This window comes from Oncorhynchus clarkii, chromosome 6 (assembly GCF_045791955.1).
Source record: "Oncorhynchus clarkii lewisi isolate Uvic-CL-2024 chromosome 6, UVic_Ocla_1.0, whole genome shotgun sequence".
NCBI lineage: Eukaryota > Metazoa > Chordata > Actinopteri > Salmoniformes > Salmonidae > Oncorhynchus > Oncorhynchus clarkii.
Genome location: NC_092152.1, coordinates 49,634,194 through 49,650,382, shown reverse-complemented (window position 1 = coordinate 49,650,382; position 16,189 = coordinate 49,634,194). Strand labels below are relative to the sequence as shown.

Sequence of the window (16,189 nt, the reverse complement as noted above, 5' to 3'; positions counted from 1 at the left end):
AAGGGAACATTCTTGAACTCCACACTGCCCTTTCTCACCTGGAAATAAGGAACACCTATGTGAGAATGCTATTCATTGACTACAGCTCAGCGTTCAACACCATAGTGCCCACGAAGCTCATCACTAAGCTATGGACCCTGGGACTAAACACCTCCCTCTGCAACTGGATCCTGGACTTCCTGACGGACCGCCCACAGGTGGTAATGGTAGGCAACAACACGTCTGCCATGCTGATCCTCAACACTGGGGACCCTCAGGGGTGTGTACTTAGTTCCCTCCTGTACTCCCTGTTCACCCATGAATGCATGGCCAAACAAGACTCCAGCACAATCATTACGTTTGCTGACGACACAACAGTGGTAGGCCTCATCACTGACAATGATCAGACAGCCTATAGGGAGGAGGTAAGATAACTGGCAGTGTGGTGCAAGGACAACAACCTCTCCCTCAATGTGAGCAAGACAAAGGAGCTGATTGTGAACTACAGGAAAAGGAGGGATGAACATGCCCCCATTAACATCGACAGGGCTGTAGTGGTGCGGGTAGAGAGTCGAGAACGAACTATCATGGTCCAAACACACCAAGACTGTCGTGAAGAGGGCACGACAAAACCTATTTCCCCTCAGGAGACTGAAAAGATTTGGCATGAGTCCCAAGATCCTCAAAAAGTTCTACAGCTGCACCATTGAGAGCATCCTGACCGGTTTGCATCACCGCCTGGTATGACAACTGCTTGGCATCTAACCGTAAGGCACTACAGAGGGTAGTGCGTACGGCCCACTACATCACTAGTGCCGAGCTTCCTGCCATCCAGGAAGTAATAGGCGGTGTCAGAGGATAGCCCATAAAATTGTCAGAGACTCCTGTCACCAAAGTCATAGACTGTTTTCTCTGCTATCGCACAGCAAGCGGTACCGGAGCACCAAGTCTAGGACCAAAAGGCTCCTTAACAGCTTCTACCCTCAAGCCATAAGACTGCTGAACAAATAATCAAATGGCCACTGTACTATTTGCATTGCCGTCCCCCCAATAGTTGTGCTGTACACTGCTGCTACTCGCTGTTCATTATCTATGAGAGAATACCAAGAGTGTGCTAAGCTGTCATTAAGGCAAAGGGTGGCTACTTTGAAGAATCTCAAATATAAAATATATTTTGATTTGTTTAACACTTTTTTGGTTACTCCATGATTCCATGTGTTATTTCATAGTTTTGATGTCTTCACTATTATTCTACAATGTAGAAAATATTAAAAATAAAGAAAAACCATTGCATGAGTAGCTGTGTCCAAACTTGACTGGTACTGTAGGTCAGAGAAGGTAGGACAGAGGTCACAACATCCAATGTGAAATACCATTCATGCATGCATCCTGAGGGTTGAGTATTCTTGCATGCAAGCACACACACACACACACCTATGTAAGTTTAACATTCCAACTGTTTTCTTTACTGATGTAGAATGTATAGTTAAGCAATAAGGCACAAGGGGGTGTGGTATATGGCCAATATACTATGGCTAAGGGCTGTTCTTATGCGCACCACAACGCAGAGTGCCTGGATACAGCCCTTAGGCTTGGTATATTGGCCATATACCACAAACCCAGAGGTACCTTATTTCTATTATAAACTGGAAACCAACGTAATTAGATCAGTAAAAATACATGTTTTGTCATACCCGGTCTGATATACTGTACCACAGCTGTCAGCCAGTCAGCATTCAGGGCTCGAACCACCCATTTTATAACTTGCAATGTATCACTTCTAATCACTTGGAACCACTGCAATATGATAGCTTTTTAGTTTCTTAACCACTGAAACTTGAGAGCAGTTTAGTAGAACAGTTTCCATAAGAGATTCCATAAGGTGACAGACGGTAGGGCTCATGCTGTAATGTTGGTACTCATGAGAGTGCCTCCATGTGACCCATGGAATCATATCTCCAGTGTAAAAATAGCACCTTGGTCATAGAGAGGCAGACAGTTGTTAGTCATCTGTATTTTAGCCAACTTACAACTTTGTAAACAACTAATCAAGCAGTTGAAGTTACACAGAAGCGGTCAATTTACACAGGTAAGAAAATGTATTTGTTGTGCGCATTGTCTTATCACTAATCGTACCTTTGGATGTATTCATTGTTTTCATACAGGATTTATAGCTTAGGGGGAAATCTGCTTATTTTCACACAATAATAAATGTGTGTTGTGCAATTCAAGGTACAGACAAACTACAGCAAACAACTGTTTTGGATCTAAAAGTAGAGAGAAACCAATATGTTTCCAAGTTAGATTGATAAAATGACCCGACTCTTGAGCTGAAAGTAATATATATGAAGACATACATTTATGAAAGCATTCAAGCCGGTTCAAGTGCTTGCTACCATGACTTGCTACCACACCCTCCTGTAGTCTTATGGACCAGGAGAAACTATCACCAATGGTTTGTTTTTCTTTAAAACCATCTAAAATAAAGTTGTACAATCCTGAAATTCCCCATTAATGAATATTCAGTTCAGACTGTTCAACAGGGTTAAAGTCAAGTCACATGTTTAGGTTTCAGTGTGGTATGACTGATCAGAGACCAAATTTGTCAGTGTGGTCAGAGGCATTAGAGAGCGAGGTGAGCTTAGCAAAGCTGACTGCTGTGACTGTACTCATCAAAATGCTGTGGTGATGATTGATGTGCTCCACATATAGGGCATGGTTACCTTTAGCATACATAATATATACTGTTTACGTTTCCATTCAAAAGTTTGGACACACCTACTCATTCAATTTAAAAAAAACATTGTGTGACTATTTTCTACATGGAATGGAATCATGTAGTAACCAAAAGTGTTAAACTGTCACGGTCGTCATAATGAGGAGACCAAGGCGCAGCGTGATAAGTGTACATAACTCTTTTAATGAAAAGAACGAACACTGAACAAAACGAACCGTGAAGTGCAAACAGGCAACTAAACATAGAATAACAACCCACAAAATAACCAAGGAATATGGCTACCTAAATATGGTTCCCAATCAGAGACAACGATAAACAGCTGCCAGAACCAATCCAGGCAACCATAGACATAAACACCTAGACTAGAAAAACCCCTAGACATACAAAAACCCCTAGACAATACAACAACTAAACAAACCACCCTTGTCACACCCTGACCTAACCAAATAATAAAGAAAACAAAGATAACTAAGGTCAGGGTGTGACAGTACCCCCCCCCCCCCCCCCCCCCCACACACACACCTATATGGGAGGGTCTGGGTGGGCATCTAACCTTGGTGGCGGCTTTGGTTCTGGAAGCCGCCCCCCTTCTTTACTCTGAGTCCGCTTTTGTATCACTGACCCGTGGATCATCGTCGGAGGCTCTGGACTGCGGATCCTCGCCATAGGCCCCGGGCTGGGGACCCACGCTGCGTGAATCGTCGCCGGATGTTCTGGACCGGGGACCGTGGCTGGAGACCCCGGACCGTCGCTGGAGGTTCCGGACTGTGGCCCGTCGATGGAGGTTCCGGACTGTGGCCCGTCGATGGAGGTTCCGGACTGGGTACTGTCGCAGGACGCTCTGGACTGGGTACTGTCGCCGGATGCTCTGGACTGCCAAGGCGCACTGTAGGCCTGGTGCGTGGTGCCGGCACTGGTGGTACCGGGCTGGGGACACGCACCTCAGGGCGAGTGAGAGGAGCAGGAACAGGGCGTACTGGACTGCCAAGGTGCACTATAGGCCTGGTGCCGGCACTGGTGGTACCGGGCTGGGGACACGCACCTCGGGGCGGGTGCGAGGAGCAGGAACAGGGCGTACTGGACCCTGGAGGCGCACTGTAGACCTTGTGCATGGTGCCGGAACTGGTGGTACCATGATGGGGATACGCAACCTCAGGGCGAATGCAGGGAGCAGGCACAGGACGTACTGGACCGTGGAGGCGCACTGGAGGTCTGGAGTGTAGAGCTGACACAACCCATCCTGGCTGGATGTTTATTTTCGCCCTGCAAATGCAGGGAGCTGGCACATGATGCAATGGGCTGTGCAGACTCACCAGATACACAGTACGCAGAGCCAGCACAGGATATCCTGGTCCAAAGAGGTGTACTGGAGACCAGGAGCGCTGAGCCAGCACCCTCCTTCCTGGCTGGATGCCCATTCTAGCCCGGCCAAAATGAGAGAAGCTGGAATTGAGCGCACCGGGCTAGAATAGCGCACTGGACACAGCGTGTGCTCTACCGCATAACACGGTGCATGACCAGTAACACGCTCCCCACAGTAAGCATGAGTAGGCTCAGGTCTCCGACCTGACTAATGCAAACTCCTCGTGTGCCACCCCAAAAAAAATGTATTGGGGCTGCTTCTTGGGCTTCCGTGCTAGCCGTGTACCCTCATATCGTCACCGTTCCTCCAGTGCGATCTCCACCTGCCTCCATTGTAGGTGATCCTCTCCTGACAGTATTTCCTCCCAAGTCCAGTATTTCGTCCCATGTCATTGCTGTCTGCTCCATCAAACGCTGCTCCTCCTTTTCACGCTGCTTGGTTCTTTTATGGTGGGTTGTTCTGTCATGGTCGTCATAATGAGGAGACCAAGGCGAAGCGTGATAAGCGTACATAACTATTTTAATGAAAAGAACAAACACTGAACAAAACTATACAAAACAACAAAAACGAACCGTGACGCGATATGACGAGTGCAAACAGGCAGCTAAACATAGAATAACAACCCACAAAATAACCAAGGAATATGGCTACCTAAATATGGTTCCCAATCAGAGTCAACGATAAACAGCTACCTCTGATTGAGAACCAATCCAGGCAACCATAGACATATAAACACCTAGACTAAAAAAAACTAGACATACAAAACACCCTAGAAATACAAAACACCCTAGACATACAAAACCCCTAGACAATACAAAAACTAAACAAACCACCCTTGTCACACCCTGACCTAACCAAATAATAAAGAAAACAAAGATAACTAAGGTCAGGGCGTGACATAAACAAATCAAAATATATTTTAGATTTCAGATTCATCAAAGTAGCCAACCTTTGCCTTGATGACAGCTTTGTACACTCTTGATATTCTCTCAACCAGCTTCACCTGGAATGATTTTCCAACAGTTTTGAAGGAGTTCCCACATATGCTGAGCACTTGTTGGCGGCTTTTTCTTCACTATGGTCCAATTCATCCCAAACCATTTCAATTGGGTTGAGGACGGGTGATTGTGGAGTCCATGTCATCTGATGCACCACTCAATCCCTCTCCTTCTTCGTCAAATAGCCCTTACACAGCCTGGAAGTGTGTTTTGGGTCATAGTCCTGTTGAAAAATAAATGATAGTCCCACTAAGTGCTAATCAGATGGGATGGCATATCGCTGCAGAATGCTGTGGTAGCCATGCTGGTTAAGTGTGCCTTGAATTCTAAATAAAGCACTGACAGTGTCACCAGCAAAGCACCCCACACCATCACACCTCCTCCTTCATGCTTCACAGTGGGACCCACACATGCAGAGATCATCCATTCACCTACTCTGTGTCTTACGAAGACATGGCGGTTGGAACCAAAAATCTCATATTTGGACTCATCAGACAAAAGAACAGATTTCCACCGGTCTAATCTCCATTGCTCATGTTTCTTGGCCCTAGCAAGTCTCTTATTTTTATTATTGATGTCCTTTAGTAGTGCCTTCTTTGCAACAATTTAACCATGAAGGCCTGATTCACGCACTCTCCTCTGAACAGTTGATGTTGAGATGTGTCTGTTACTTGAACTCTGTGAAGCATTTATTTGGGCTGCAATTTCTGAGGCTGGTAACTCTAATGAACTTATCCTCTGCAGCATAGGTAACTATTGGTCTTCCTTTCCTGTGGTGGTTCTCATAAGATCCAGTTTCATCATAGCGCTTGATGGTTTTTGTGACTGCACTTGAAGAAACTTTCAGATTTTAAATTTTCCACATTGACTGACCTTCATGTCTCAAAGTAATGATGGACTGTCATTTGTCTTTGCTTATTTGAGCTGTTCTTGCCTAAATATGGACTTGGTCTTTTACCAAATATGGCTATCTTCTGTATACCACCCCTACCTTGTCACAGCACAACTGATTGGCTTAGATGCATTAAGAAGGAAAGAAATTCCACAAATGAACTTTTAAGAAGGCACACCTGATAATTGAAATGCATTCCAGTTAACTACCTCTTGAAGCTGGTTGAGAGAAAGCCAAGAGTGTGCAAAGCTGTCATCAAGGCAAAGGGTGGCTACTTGGAAGAATCTCAAATATATGTTGATTTGTTTAACACTTTTCTGGTTACTATATGATTCCATATGTGTTATTTTATAGTTTTGATGTCTTCACTATTATTCTACAATGTGGAAAATAGCAAAAAATAATAATAAATTAAGCATTTATTGTATATAGCATGATCCTTTTTTTAATCAATATCAAACGTTTTTTACAGGAGAAATCAATACTTTTTCTATTCAGCGCACTGAAAAGTAAGCATGGTAAAGCATGTTTGTTCTTGTCCAATCTCGCTTGTGGAAGCCTGTGCTTCTGATGCTAATACTTGCCTTAACAACTGTAGAGTAAATTATTTGTGTATGATTTACTCCCAAAGCTCTAGAAAATGCTATGCTATGCTATGGATAAAAGTTTCTGCTAATTGACTAAAATCTAATGTACACATAAAAGACAAAGGGCACAAAACCAATGTTTGTTTTCAAAGGCACTTCCTGCACTATGGTATTAATTAATGCATTTTTATTTAACTAGGCAAGTCAGTTAAGAACAAATTATTTTTTACAATGGCGGCCTACCCTAATGGCCAAACCTAACCCGGACGACGCTGGGCCAATTGTGTGCCGCCCTATCGGACTCCCAATCAAGGCCGGTTGTGATACAGCCTGGAATCGAACTAGGTTCTGTAGTGATGCCTCTAGCACTGAGATGCAGTGCCTTAGACTGCTGCTCCACTCGGGAGCCCAAAAAAGGAGTGTCAATTGATACCAATTTCAATATGGAATCAAAGATCTACAACTCTACATCTGAACTTGTACAGTGTCATTCATATTGGCAGACACGTTTAAAACACATAACATGGAATCAACAATCAACTGTGAGATTCAACCTAACAGTTCCAGAGGTAAGATGGTGGGTCAAACAGCTAGACACAGTTTTTGGATTGCCCTTGTTTTATGGTAGATTGTCATCTGATTTCTAACAAGATATTACATTTTACCCCCTTGATGCTGCTTAACTTTTAGCTAAACCCAATCCTTTTTTAAATACAATTTTATAACAGATTTTCTCAAAAGGATAGAGGCTTGAGGTGAAATACCTTTTTGTTTGTGGCTATAATGTCATGTTTTTTTACTTACCCTAAATTTATGCATTTTTCCACAGGGGAAATCAACATGAGGGTGGACAGGACGGTTGATATACCAGTTTATGACATCTCACTGCTCAGGAACATTTGGGAAGGCAGAGAGAAAAAATACAAAAACAAGCAGAAGAAGGAACACGAGCGAGTACAGAAAAGCGCTCTGGCAAAGTATGTTTATTAATCAAAGCTCAGAGGTTTGACAACCATATTCTAGATATATTCTCATATTATTTTTAACTTAAAGGAAAATTAAACCCCAAAACTATATTTAAGGTATTTGTTTCATTAGTCCATTGTTAATATAGTCCCATTTTTTGCATGACAGCAATCAAGTTTTTAAGATACATAACTTTCAAAGTAGAGAAGTACCGCTGGTATGATGCATTGTGGAGAAAATATGGCGCCGACAGAGAGGGCTGCCTCACTTCTAGTCCTGAGGAAACTTAGCATTATTTTGTATTTTTTATGTATTATTTCTTACATTGTTAGCCCAGAAAATCTTAAGTGTTATTACATACAGCCAGGAAGAACTATGGATATCAGAACGACGTCAACTTACCAGCACCACGACTAGGAATACGACTTTCCTGAAGCGGATCCTTTGTCCAAACCACCCAGGGCATTTGAACTGATTCCAGAGGCTGACCCAAAACAACACCGCCGGAGAAGAGGCAGATGGAGCGGTCTTCTGGTCAGACTTCGGAGGCGCGCACACCACCCACCCGAGTATATTACTCGCTAGTGTCCAGTCTCTAGATAACAAGGTAGACGAAATTAGGGCAAGGGTTGCTTTCCAGGGAGACATCAGGGATAGTAACATAGTCTGTTTCATGGAAACATAACTCTCTCGGGATATGCTGTTGGAGTCGGTACAGCCAAATGGATTCTTTGTGAGTAGTGCCAACAGGAATAAACATCTCTCCGGGATGAAGAAGGGTGGGGGTGTATGTTTCATGATTAACGTCTCATAGTGTAATTGTAACAACATACAGTCCTTTTGTTCACCTGACCTACACCTGACTTACAATAAAATGCACAATAAAATGCCGACCATATTATCGCCCAAGGGAATTCTCCTCAAGCCGATACCACGACGGCCCTCAAGGAACTTCACGGGACTTTATGCAAACTGGAAACCACATCCCTGAGGCTGCATTTATTGTAGCTGGGGATTTTCACAAAGCAAATTTGAGAACAAAGCTACCTAAATTCAATCAGCATATTGACTGTAGTACTGACACTGACAAAACACTGGATCACTGCTACTCTAACTTCTGCAATGCATACAAGGCCCTCCCCCGCCCTCCTTTCGAAACATCTGACCACGACTCCATTTTGCTCCGCCCTTCATATAGGCAGAAACTCAAACAGGATGTACCCGTGCTAAGGGCTATTCAACGCTAGTCTGACCAATCGGAATCCACAATTCAAGACTGTTTTGATCACGCTGATTAGGCATGTTCCGGGTAGTCTCAGACAATAATATCGACGTATACGCTGATTCGGAGAGTGAGTTTATAAGTAAGTGTATTGTAAATGCTGTAGCTACTGTGGCTATTAAAACCTACCCTAACCAGAAAACATGGATAGATGGCGGCATTCACACAAAACTGAAAGCACCATGGAATGGTGACTGGCAATGTGGCCGAAAACAAAGAGTGTAGTTATTCCTTCCGCAAGGCAAACAAACAAGCAAAACGTCAGTATAGAGACAAAGTGGAGTTGCATTTCAATGGCTCAGACACGACACGTATGTGGCAGGGTCTACAGACAATCACAGACTACAAAAGGAAAACCAGCCACATCACGGACACTGACGTCTTGCTTCCAGACAAACTAAACACCTTCTTTGCCCACTTTGAGGATAATGCAGTGCCACCGACACGGCCCACTACCAAGGACTGTGGGCTCTCCTTCTCTGTGGTCGACGTGAGTAAGACATTTAAACAACATTTAAGCCCTCACAAGGCTTCCGGCCCAGGCGGCATCCCGAGCCGCGTCCTCAGAGCATGCGCAGACCAGCTGGCTGGTGTGTTTACAAACATATTCAATCTCTCCCTATGCCAGTCTGCTGTCCCAACATGCGTCAAGATGGCCACCATTGTTCCTGTACCCAAGTAGGAAAAGGTAACTAAACTAAATGACTATCGCCCGTAGCACTCACTTCTGTCATCACAAAGTGCTTTGAGAGACTACTCAAGGATCAATCATATTACCTCCACCTTATCTGTCACCCTAGACCCACTTCAAATTGCTTACCGCCCCAATATGTCCAGACGATGCTATCGCCATCACAATGCACACTGCCCTATCTCATCTGGACAAGAGGAATACCTATGTAAGAATGCTGTTCATTGACTGTAGCTCAGCATTAAACACCATAGTACCCTCCAAGCTCATCATTAAGCTTGAGACCCTGGGTCTCAACCCCGCCCTGTGCAATCGGGTCTTGGACTTCCTGATGGGTCGCCCCCAGGTGGTGAAGGTAGGAAACCACTTCACTGATCCTCAACACTGGGGCCCCACAATGGTACGTGCTCAGCCCCCTCCTGTACTCCCTGTTCACCCATGACTGCATGGCCATGCACGTCTCCAACTCAATCATCAAGTTTCCAGATGACACAACATTAGTGGGCTTGATTAGCTACAATGACGAGACAGTCTACAGGGAGGAGGTGAGGGCACTCGGAGTGTGGTGTCAGGAAAACAACCTCTCACTCAACGTCAAGAAAAAATAAAGACTTCAGGAAAGAGCAGAGGGAGCACCCCCCTATCCACATCAATGGGACAGCAGTGGAGAAGGTGGAAAGTTTTAAGTTCCTCGGCGTACACATCATGGACAAGCTGAAGTGGTCCACCCACACAGACATTTTTTATTTATTTCACCTGTATTTAACCAGGTAGGCTAGTTGAGAACAAGTTCTCATGATGTGCAAGTAGAGATACTGGTGTGTAAAAGAACAGAAAAGTAAATAAAATAAATAAAGTATGGGGAGAGGTAGGTAGATTGAGTGGGCTATTTACAGATGGACTATGTACAGCTGCAGCGATCGGTTAGCTGCTCAGATGGTTGATGTTTAAAGTTGGTGAGGGAAATAAAAGTCTCCAACTTCAACGATTTTTGCATTTCGTTCCAGTCATTGGCAGCAGAGAACTGGAAGGAATGGCAGCCAAATGAGGTGTTGGCTTTGGGGATGATCAGTGAGATATACCTGCTGGAACGTGTGCTACGGGTGGATGTTGTTATCATGACAGTGTGGTGATGAAGGCGCAACATTGCCTCTTCAAACTCAGGATGTTGAAGAAATTAGGCTTGTCACTTAAAACCCTCACGAACTTTCACAGATGCACAATTGAGAGCATCCTGTCGGGCTGTATCACCACCTGGTATGACAACTGCACCGCCACAACCGCAAGGCTCTCCAGAGGGTGGTGCGGTCTGCACAACGCATCACCGGGGGAAAATGACCTGACCTCCAGGACACCTACAGCACCCAATGTCACAGGAAGGCCAAAAAGGTCATCAAGGACAACAACCACCTGAGCCACTGCCTGTTCACCCCACTACCATCCAAAAGGCAAGGTCAGTACAGGTGCATCAAAGCTGGGACCGAGAAACTGAAAAAACGCTTTTATTTCAAGGCCATCAGACTGTTAAACAGCCAAAACTAACACAGAGAGGCTGCTGCCTACATACAGACTTGAAATCATTGTCCACTTTAATAATGCCACTTGAATAATGTCTACATATCTTTCATCACTCATCTCATATGTATGTACTGTATTCTATTCTATACGATCTATTGCATCTTGCCTATGCCGCTTCGTCATTGCTCATCCATATATTTATACAGTTGAAGTCGAAAGTTTACATACACTTAGGTTGGAGTCATTAATTAAAACTTTTTTTTAAACCACTCCACAAATTTCATGTTAACAAACTATAGTTTTGGCAAGTCGGTTAGGACATCTCCTTTGCACATGACACAAATAATTTTTCCAACAATGTTTACAGACAGATTATTTCACTTATAATTCACTGTATCACAATTCCAGTGGGTCAGAAGTTTACATACACTAAGTTGACTGTGCCTTTAAAGAGCTTGGAAAATTCAAGAAAATTATGTCATGGCTTCAAACTCAGTGCCTCTTATCTTGACATCATGGGAAAATCAAAAGAAAATCAACCAAGACCTCAGAAATAAATTGTAGACCTCCACAAGTCTGGTTCATCATTGAGAGCAATTTCCAAATGTCTGAAGGTACCACCAGAAGCAATAGTATGCAAGTATAAACTCCATAGGACCACGCAGCTGTCATACCACTCAGGAAAGAGGCACGGTCTGTCTCCTGGAGATGAACGTACTTTGGTGCGAAAAGTGCAAATCAATCCCAGAACAACAGCAAAGGACCTTGTGAAGATTCTTGAGGAAACAGGTACAAAAGTATCTATATCCACAGTAACACAAGTCCTATATCGACATAACCTGAAAGGCCGCTCAGCAAGGAAGAAGCCACTGCTCCAAAACCGCCATAAAAAAGCCAGACTACGGTTTGCAACTGCACATGGGGACAAAGATTGTACTTTTTGGAGAAATGTCCTCTGGTCTGATGAAACACAAATGTAACTATTTGGCCATAATGACCATCATTATGTTTGGAGGAAAAAGGGGGAGGCTTGCAAGCTGAAGAACACCATCCCAACCGTGAAGCATGGGGGTGGCAGCATCAGGTTGTGGGGGTGCATTGCTGCAGGAGGGACTGGTGCACTTCACAAAATAGATGGCATCATGAGGGAAACAAATTATGTGGATATATTGAAGCAACATCTCAAAACATCAAGCAGGAAGTTAAAGCTTTGTCGCAAATGGGTCTCCCAAATGGACAGTGACCCCAAGCAGACTTCCAAATTTGTGGCAAAATGGCTTAAGGACAACAAAGTCAAGGTATTGGAGTGGCCATCACAAAGCCCTGACCTCAATGCTATAGAAATTCTTTGGGCAGAACTGAAAAAGCGTGTGCGAGCAAGGAGGCCTACAAACCTGGCTCAGTTACACCAGCTCTGTCAGGAGGAATGGGCCAAAATTCACCCAATTTATTGTGGGAAGCTTGTAGAAGGCTACCCAAAACATTTGACCCAAGTTAAACAATTTAAAGGCAATGCTACCAAATAATAATTGAGTGTATGTAAACTTCTGGCCCACTGAGAATGTGATGAAAGAAATCATTCTCTCTTCTATTATTCTGACATTTCACATTCTTAAAATAAAGTGGTGATCCTAACTGACGCAAGACAGGGAATTTTTACTAGGATTAAATGTCAAGAATTGTGAAAAACTGAGTTTAAATGTATTTGGCTAAGGTGTATGTAAATTTCCAACTTCAACTGCATGTTTATATTCTTATTCCATTCCTTTACTTAGATGTGTGTGTATTAGTTAGTTGTTATGAAATTATTAGATTACATGTTAGATATTGTTGCACTGTCAGAACTAGAAGCACAAGCATTTCGCTACACTTGCAAAAACAGCAATCAAATTTATTTTCAGCCCTTTTTACATCTGCTAACCATGTGCATGTGACCAATAAGATTTGATTTGAACGCAGCATTATTTGATGCAAAATTAATCATACCAGCTGTATTGCTGTATTTTGAAAGTTATATATCTTGATTTCTTATATATCTTATATATCTATATCTTGATTTCTGGCATGCAAACATTTTGGAACTATACCAACAATGTTCTAATGAAACAAATACCAAAAGATAGTTTTTGGATGGAGTTTTCCTTTTAAGTCACCTAGATTACCAGTCTGTTTGTGCCATCATGCAACTCCTTGTTTGGAGCGGCAAAATATTTGGTGTGACAAGACGAGTAGCATGATGGCACAAAAAAAGACTGGTACCCCGGTAAACTAGATTCACCTCAGCTATGTGATAATAATGACATCCAACAGCAGTGTCTTTCTCGTTGCTCTCATCCAGACAACATATTTTCAACAATTGATGGTGCTGTGATGATCTGGTCGTACCATGCCTTTTGTAAATATGCTACTACGCAAATGTCAACATTTCCAGAAAAACTTTTAAATGTTTTTCCCAAGGATCAATCAACAATGGCAGTATCGCATAGCATGCAAGACATTGAAGTCCAACGAGGTGGAAGTGCTCCAACACTACCTGACGAGAACAGCTCTGAATGAAATTCAGCCCCACCAGGATATACCAAACACAGGCAAGCTCAGCAAAACAATTAAATCATTAGGACAGCAATCCAACATGTCCCGTGAAAATGTTGTAAATGTATAAAAAATAAAACAAATATGCATTTACATAAGTATTCAGACCCTTTACTCAGTACTTTGTTGAAGCACCTTCGGCAGTGATTACAGCCTTGAGTCTTTTGGGAATGACGCTACAAGCTTGGCACACCTGTATTTGGGGAGTTTTTCCAATTCTTCTCTGCAGATCCTCTCAAGCTCTGTCAGGTTGGATGGGGAGCGTCGCTGCACAGCTGTTTTCAGGTCACTCCAGAGGTGTTCGATTCAGAGACTCCTGCATTGTCTTGGCTGTGCTCTTAGGGTCGTTGTCCTGTTGGAAGGTGAACATTCGCCTCAGTCTGGCCACTCTACCATAAAGGCCTGATCGGTGCAGTCCTGCAGAGATGGTTGTCCTTCTGGAAGGTTATCCCATCTCCATAGAGGAACTCTGGAGCTCTGTCAGAGTGACCATCGGGTTCTTGGTAAACTCTCTGACCAAGGCCCTTCTCCCCCGATTGCTCAGTTTCGCTGACGGCCAGCTGTAGGAAGATTCTTTGGGGTTCCAAACTTCTTCCATTTAAGAATGATGGAGGCCACTGTTTTCTTCGGGACCTTCAATCCTGCAGACATTTTTTGGTATCCTTTCACAGATCTGTGCCTCGACACAATCCTGTCTCTGAGCTCTACGGATAATTAATTTGACCTCATGGCTTGGATTTTTCTCTGACATGCACTGTCAACTGTGGCACCTTATATAGACAGGTGTGTGCCTTTCCAAATTATGACCAATCAATTGCATTTACCACAGGTGGACTCCAATCAAGTTGTAGAAACAGCTAAAGGATGATCAATGGAAACAAGATGCACCTGAGCTCAATTTCGAGTCTCATTAGCAAAGGGTCAGAATACTTACTGTATGTATTTCTGTTTTTTATTTGTTATAATGTGCAAAAAAACTGTTTTTGCTTCGTCAATATGGGGTATTGTGTGTAGAGTACATGTTATAATTTAATACATTTTAGAGTAAGGCTGTAATGTAACAGAATGTGAAAAAAGGGAAGGGGTCGGAATAGTTTCCGAATGCACTGTATATTTATCTGAATAAGTACTTGTGCCATAGTTACTGTGCTCTCTCTCTTCTCACTCTCAATCAATGCCATGCTCCACTCTTTAACTGACTTTTTTATCCTACAGATGCAAATTCCATAATTGAGGGCATCAAATTCATTTTTGAGCTGGATGGTGATAAATGGATGGTAAATTGGCTCATACCATCTCATTCTTTTTCATCATGATTGTTTTCAGATAAAATCACTACCATTGTATGTATCCACATTATTGTTGTTTTCATGTTGTATTACTTTCAATGCAGGAACTTCCTGATAATCTTCTTGATATGACATACCTTCGAGAATGGCACATAAGAAGAACTAAAATCTGCAAACTACCAGAGTGGATTGTGCAGTTTCCGGACCTCTGCGTATTGGATATACCCCAAAACGGAATTGACAAGCTGCCTGTTGAAATAGGTAATTATTATGTATCATGCATGTCCTCCTATTTGAAAATATGAAAGTTGAAGTCTCTCCTATGACTTTGTCTTTATTTGTTACATTAGCTCATTAAACATCCTTCATTTGAATTTAATTTAAATGCGATTTAGAACATATCTGTTTCTTCATTCCATTACATGTTTTTCCAATGTTTTTTTGTAAGGTCAATTAACAAAGCTGAGGGTGCTGAAAGTTAATTACAATAGGCTGTCCAGTATTCCTCCAGAACTTGGTGAATGTGAGAATCTGGAGAGATTGGAGCTAACTGGAAATGATCTTGAACAGTTGCCTTTTGAGGTAAGGGGTATTTGTGTGAAATGGCTTGTGTGGTATGATATCTTCAAAAGCTCCATTTATACCTTGTTCTAACATGCATCCATTTTCCCGATTTCAGCCAGATTCTGATTGTGCCCAACATTTTTTGACAGGGGTAGACAATCAAAATACACATTGTGATCTGATCTTCTTGCCCACCTCCGGAGTTAGTCATGCACACATTGGATCTGAATATCTTGCAATTGTAGACAGATCTGGGCCTCGTTTCCCAGTTGTGACACAAATTAAGCATTACGATTATAGTACCAGATGCAGTGCTTCCCAAGTTATTTACTTTTAAGTGTTTCCCAAACAAGCACGCAGAGTGAATCTGTAAGTGTGACAGCTAAGAGCATCATTGCCATGTTCGGTTTTTCACGTGATCCCGTCCAGTTCCCTGGTGCTGAAATCGCAAACACAACTAATAGCCCACATTTCATGTGAAATGTAAGCTATGTCAATACATTTCACAGATTAGTTTTTAAGAATGAAAATGAATGACAAAAATAAATAACAAACAATCCATTGATTTCAAGATTTGAATCTGTCGTCTTCTTTTCTACAGTGCTTAAGCTCTAGTGCTGAGCTAATTGAATTTTGGTATTATTTTTTTCTGTGAGCTCAATGTGCACATTGCGAAGTTTCTCTAGAGATCAATCAAATCAAGCAGGCTATGGTGTGAAATAGGCTTTTAG

General features: G+C 42.8%; 1 protein-coding gene across 4 annotated transcripts in view; it reads left to right on the top strand.

The window, feature by feature from the left end:
• Window positions 1–1,962: 1,962 nt before the first annotated feature.
• LOC139411264 (leucine rich repeat containing 2) overlaps window positions 1,963–16,189 on the top strand; it is a 33,286-nt gene continuing 19,059 nt past the window's right edge. The window contains exons 1-8 of one of the 4 annotated variants that reach the window (XM_071157323.1): window positions 1,963–2,068; window positions 6,442–6,478; window positions 6,756–7,125; window positions 7,386–7,533; window positions 13,471–13,601; window positions 14,821–14,882; window positions 14,999–15,155; window positions 15,343–15,476. In XM_071157323.1, the coding sequence (XP_071013424.1) occupies window positions 7,080–7,125; window positions 7,386–7,533; window positions 13,471–13,601; window positions 14,821–14,882; window positions 14,999–15,155; window positions 15,343–15,476 (678 nt within the window). In that variant the 5' untranslated portion in view covers window positions 1,963–2,068; window positions 6,442–6,478; window positions 6,756–7,079. The remainder of the gene's footprint in view (window positions 2,069–6,441; window positions 6,479–6,755; window positions 7,126–7,385; window positions 7,534–13,470; window positions 13,602–14,820; window positions 14,883–14,998; window positions 15,156–15,342; window positions 15,477–16,189) is intronic. The other 3 variants (XM_071157324.1, XM_071157325.1, XM_071157326.1) reach the window with 3 other exon arrangements.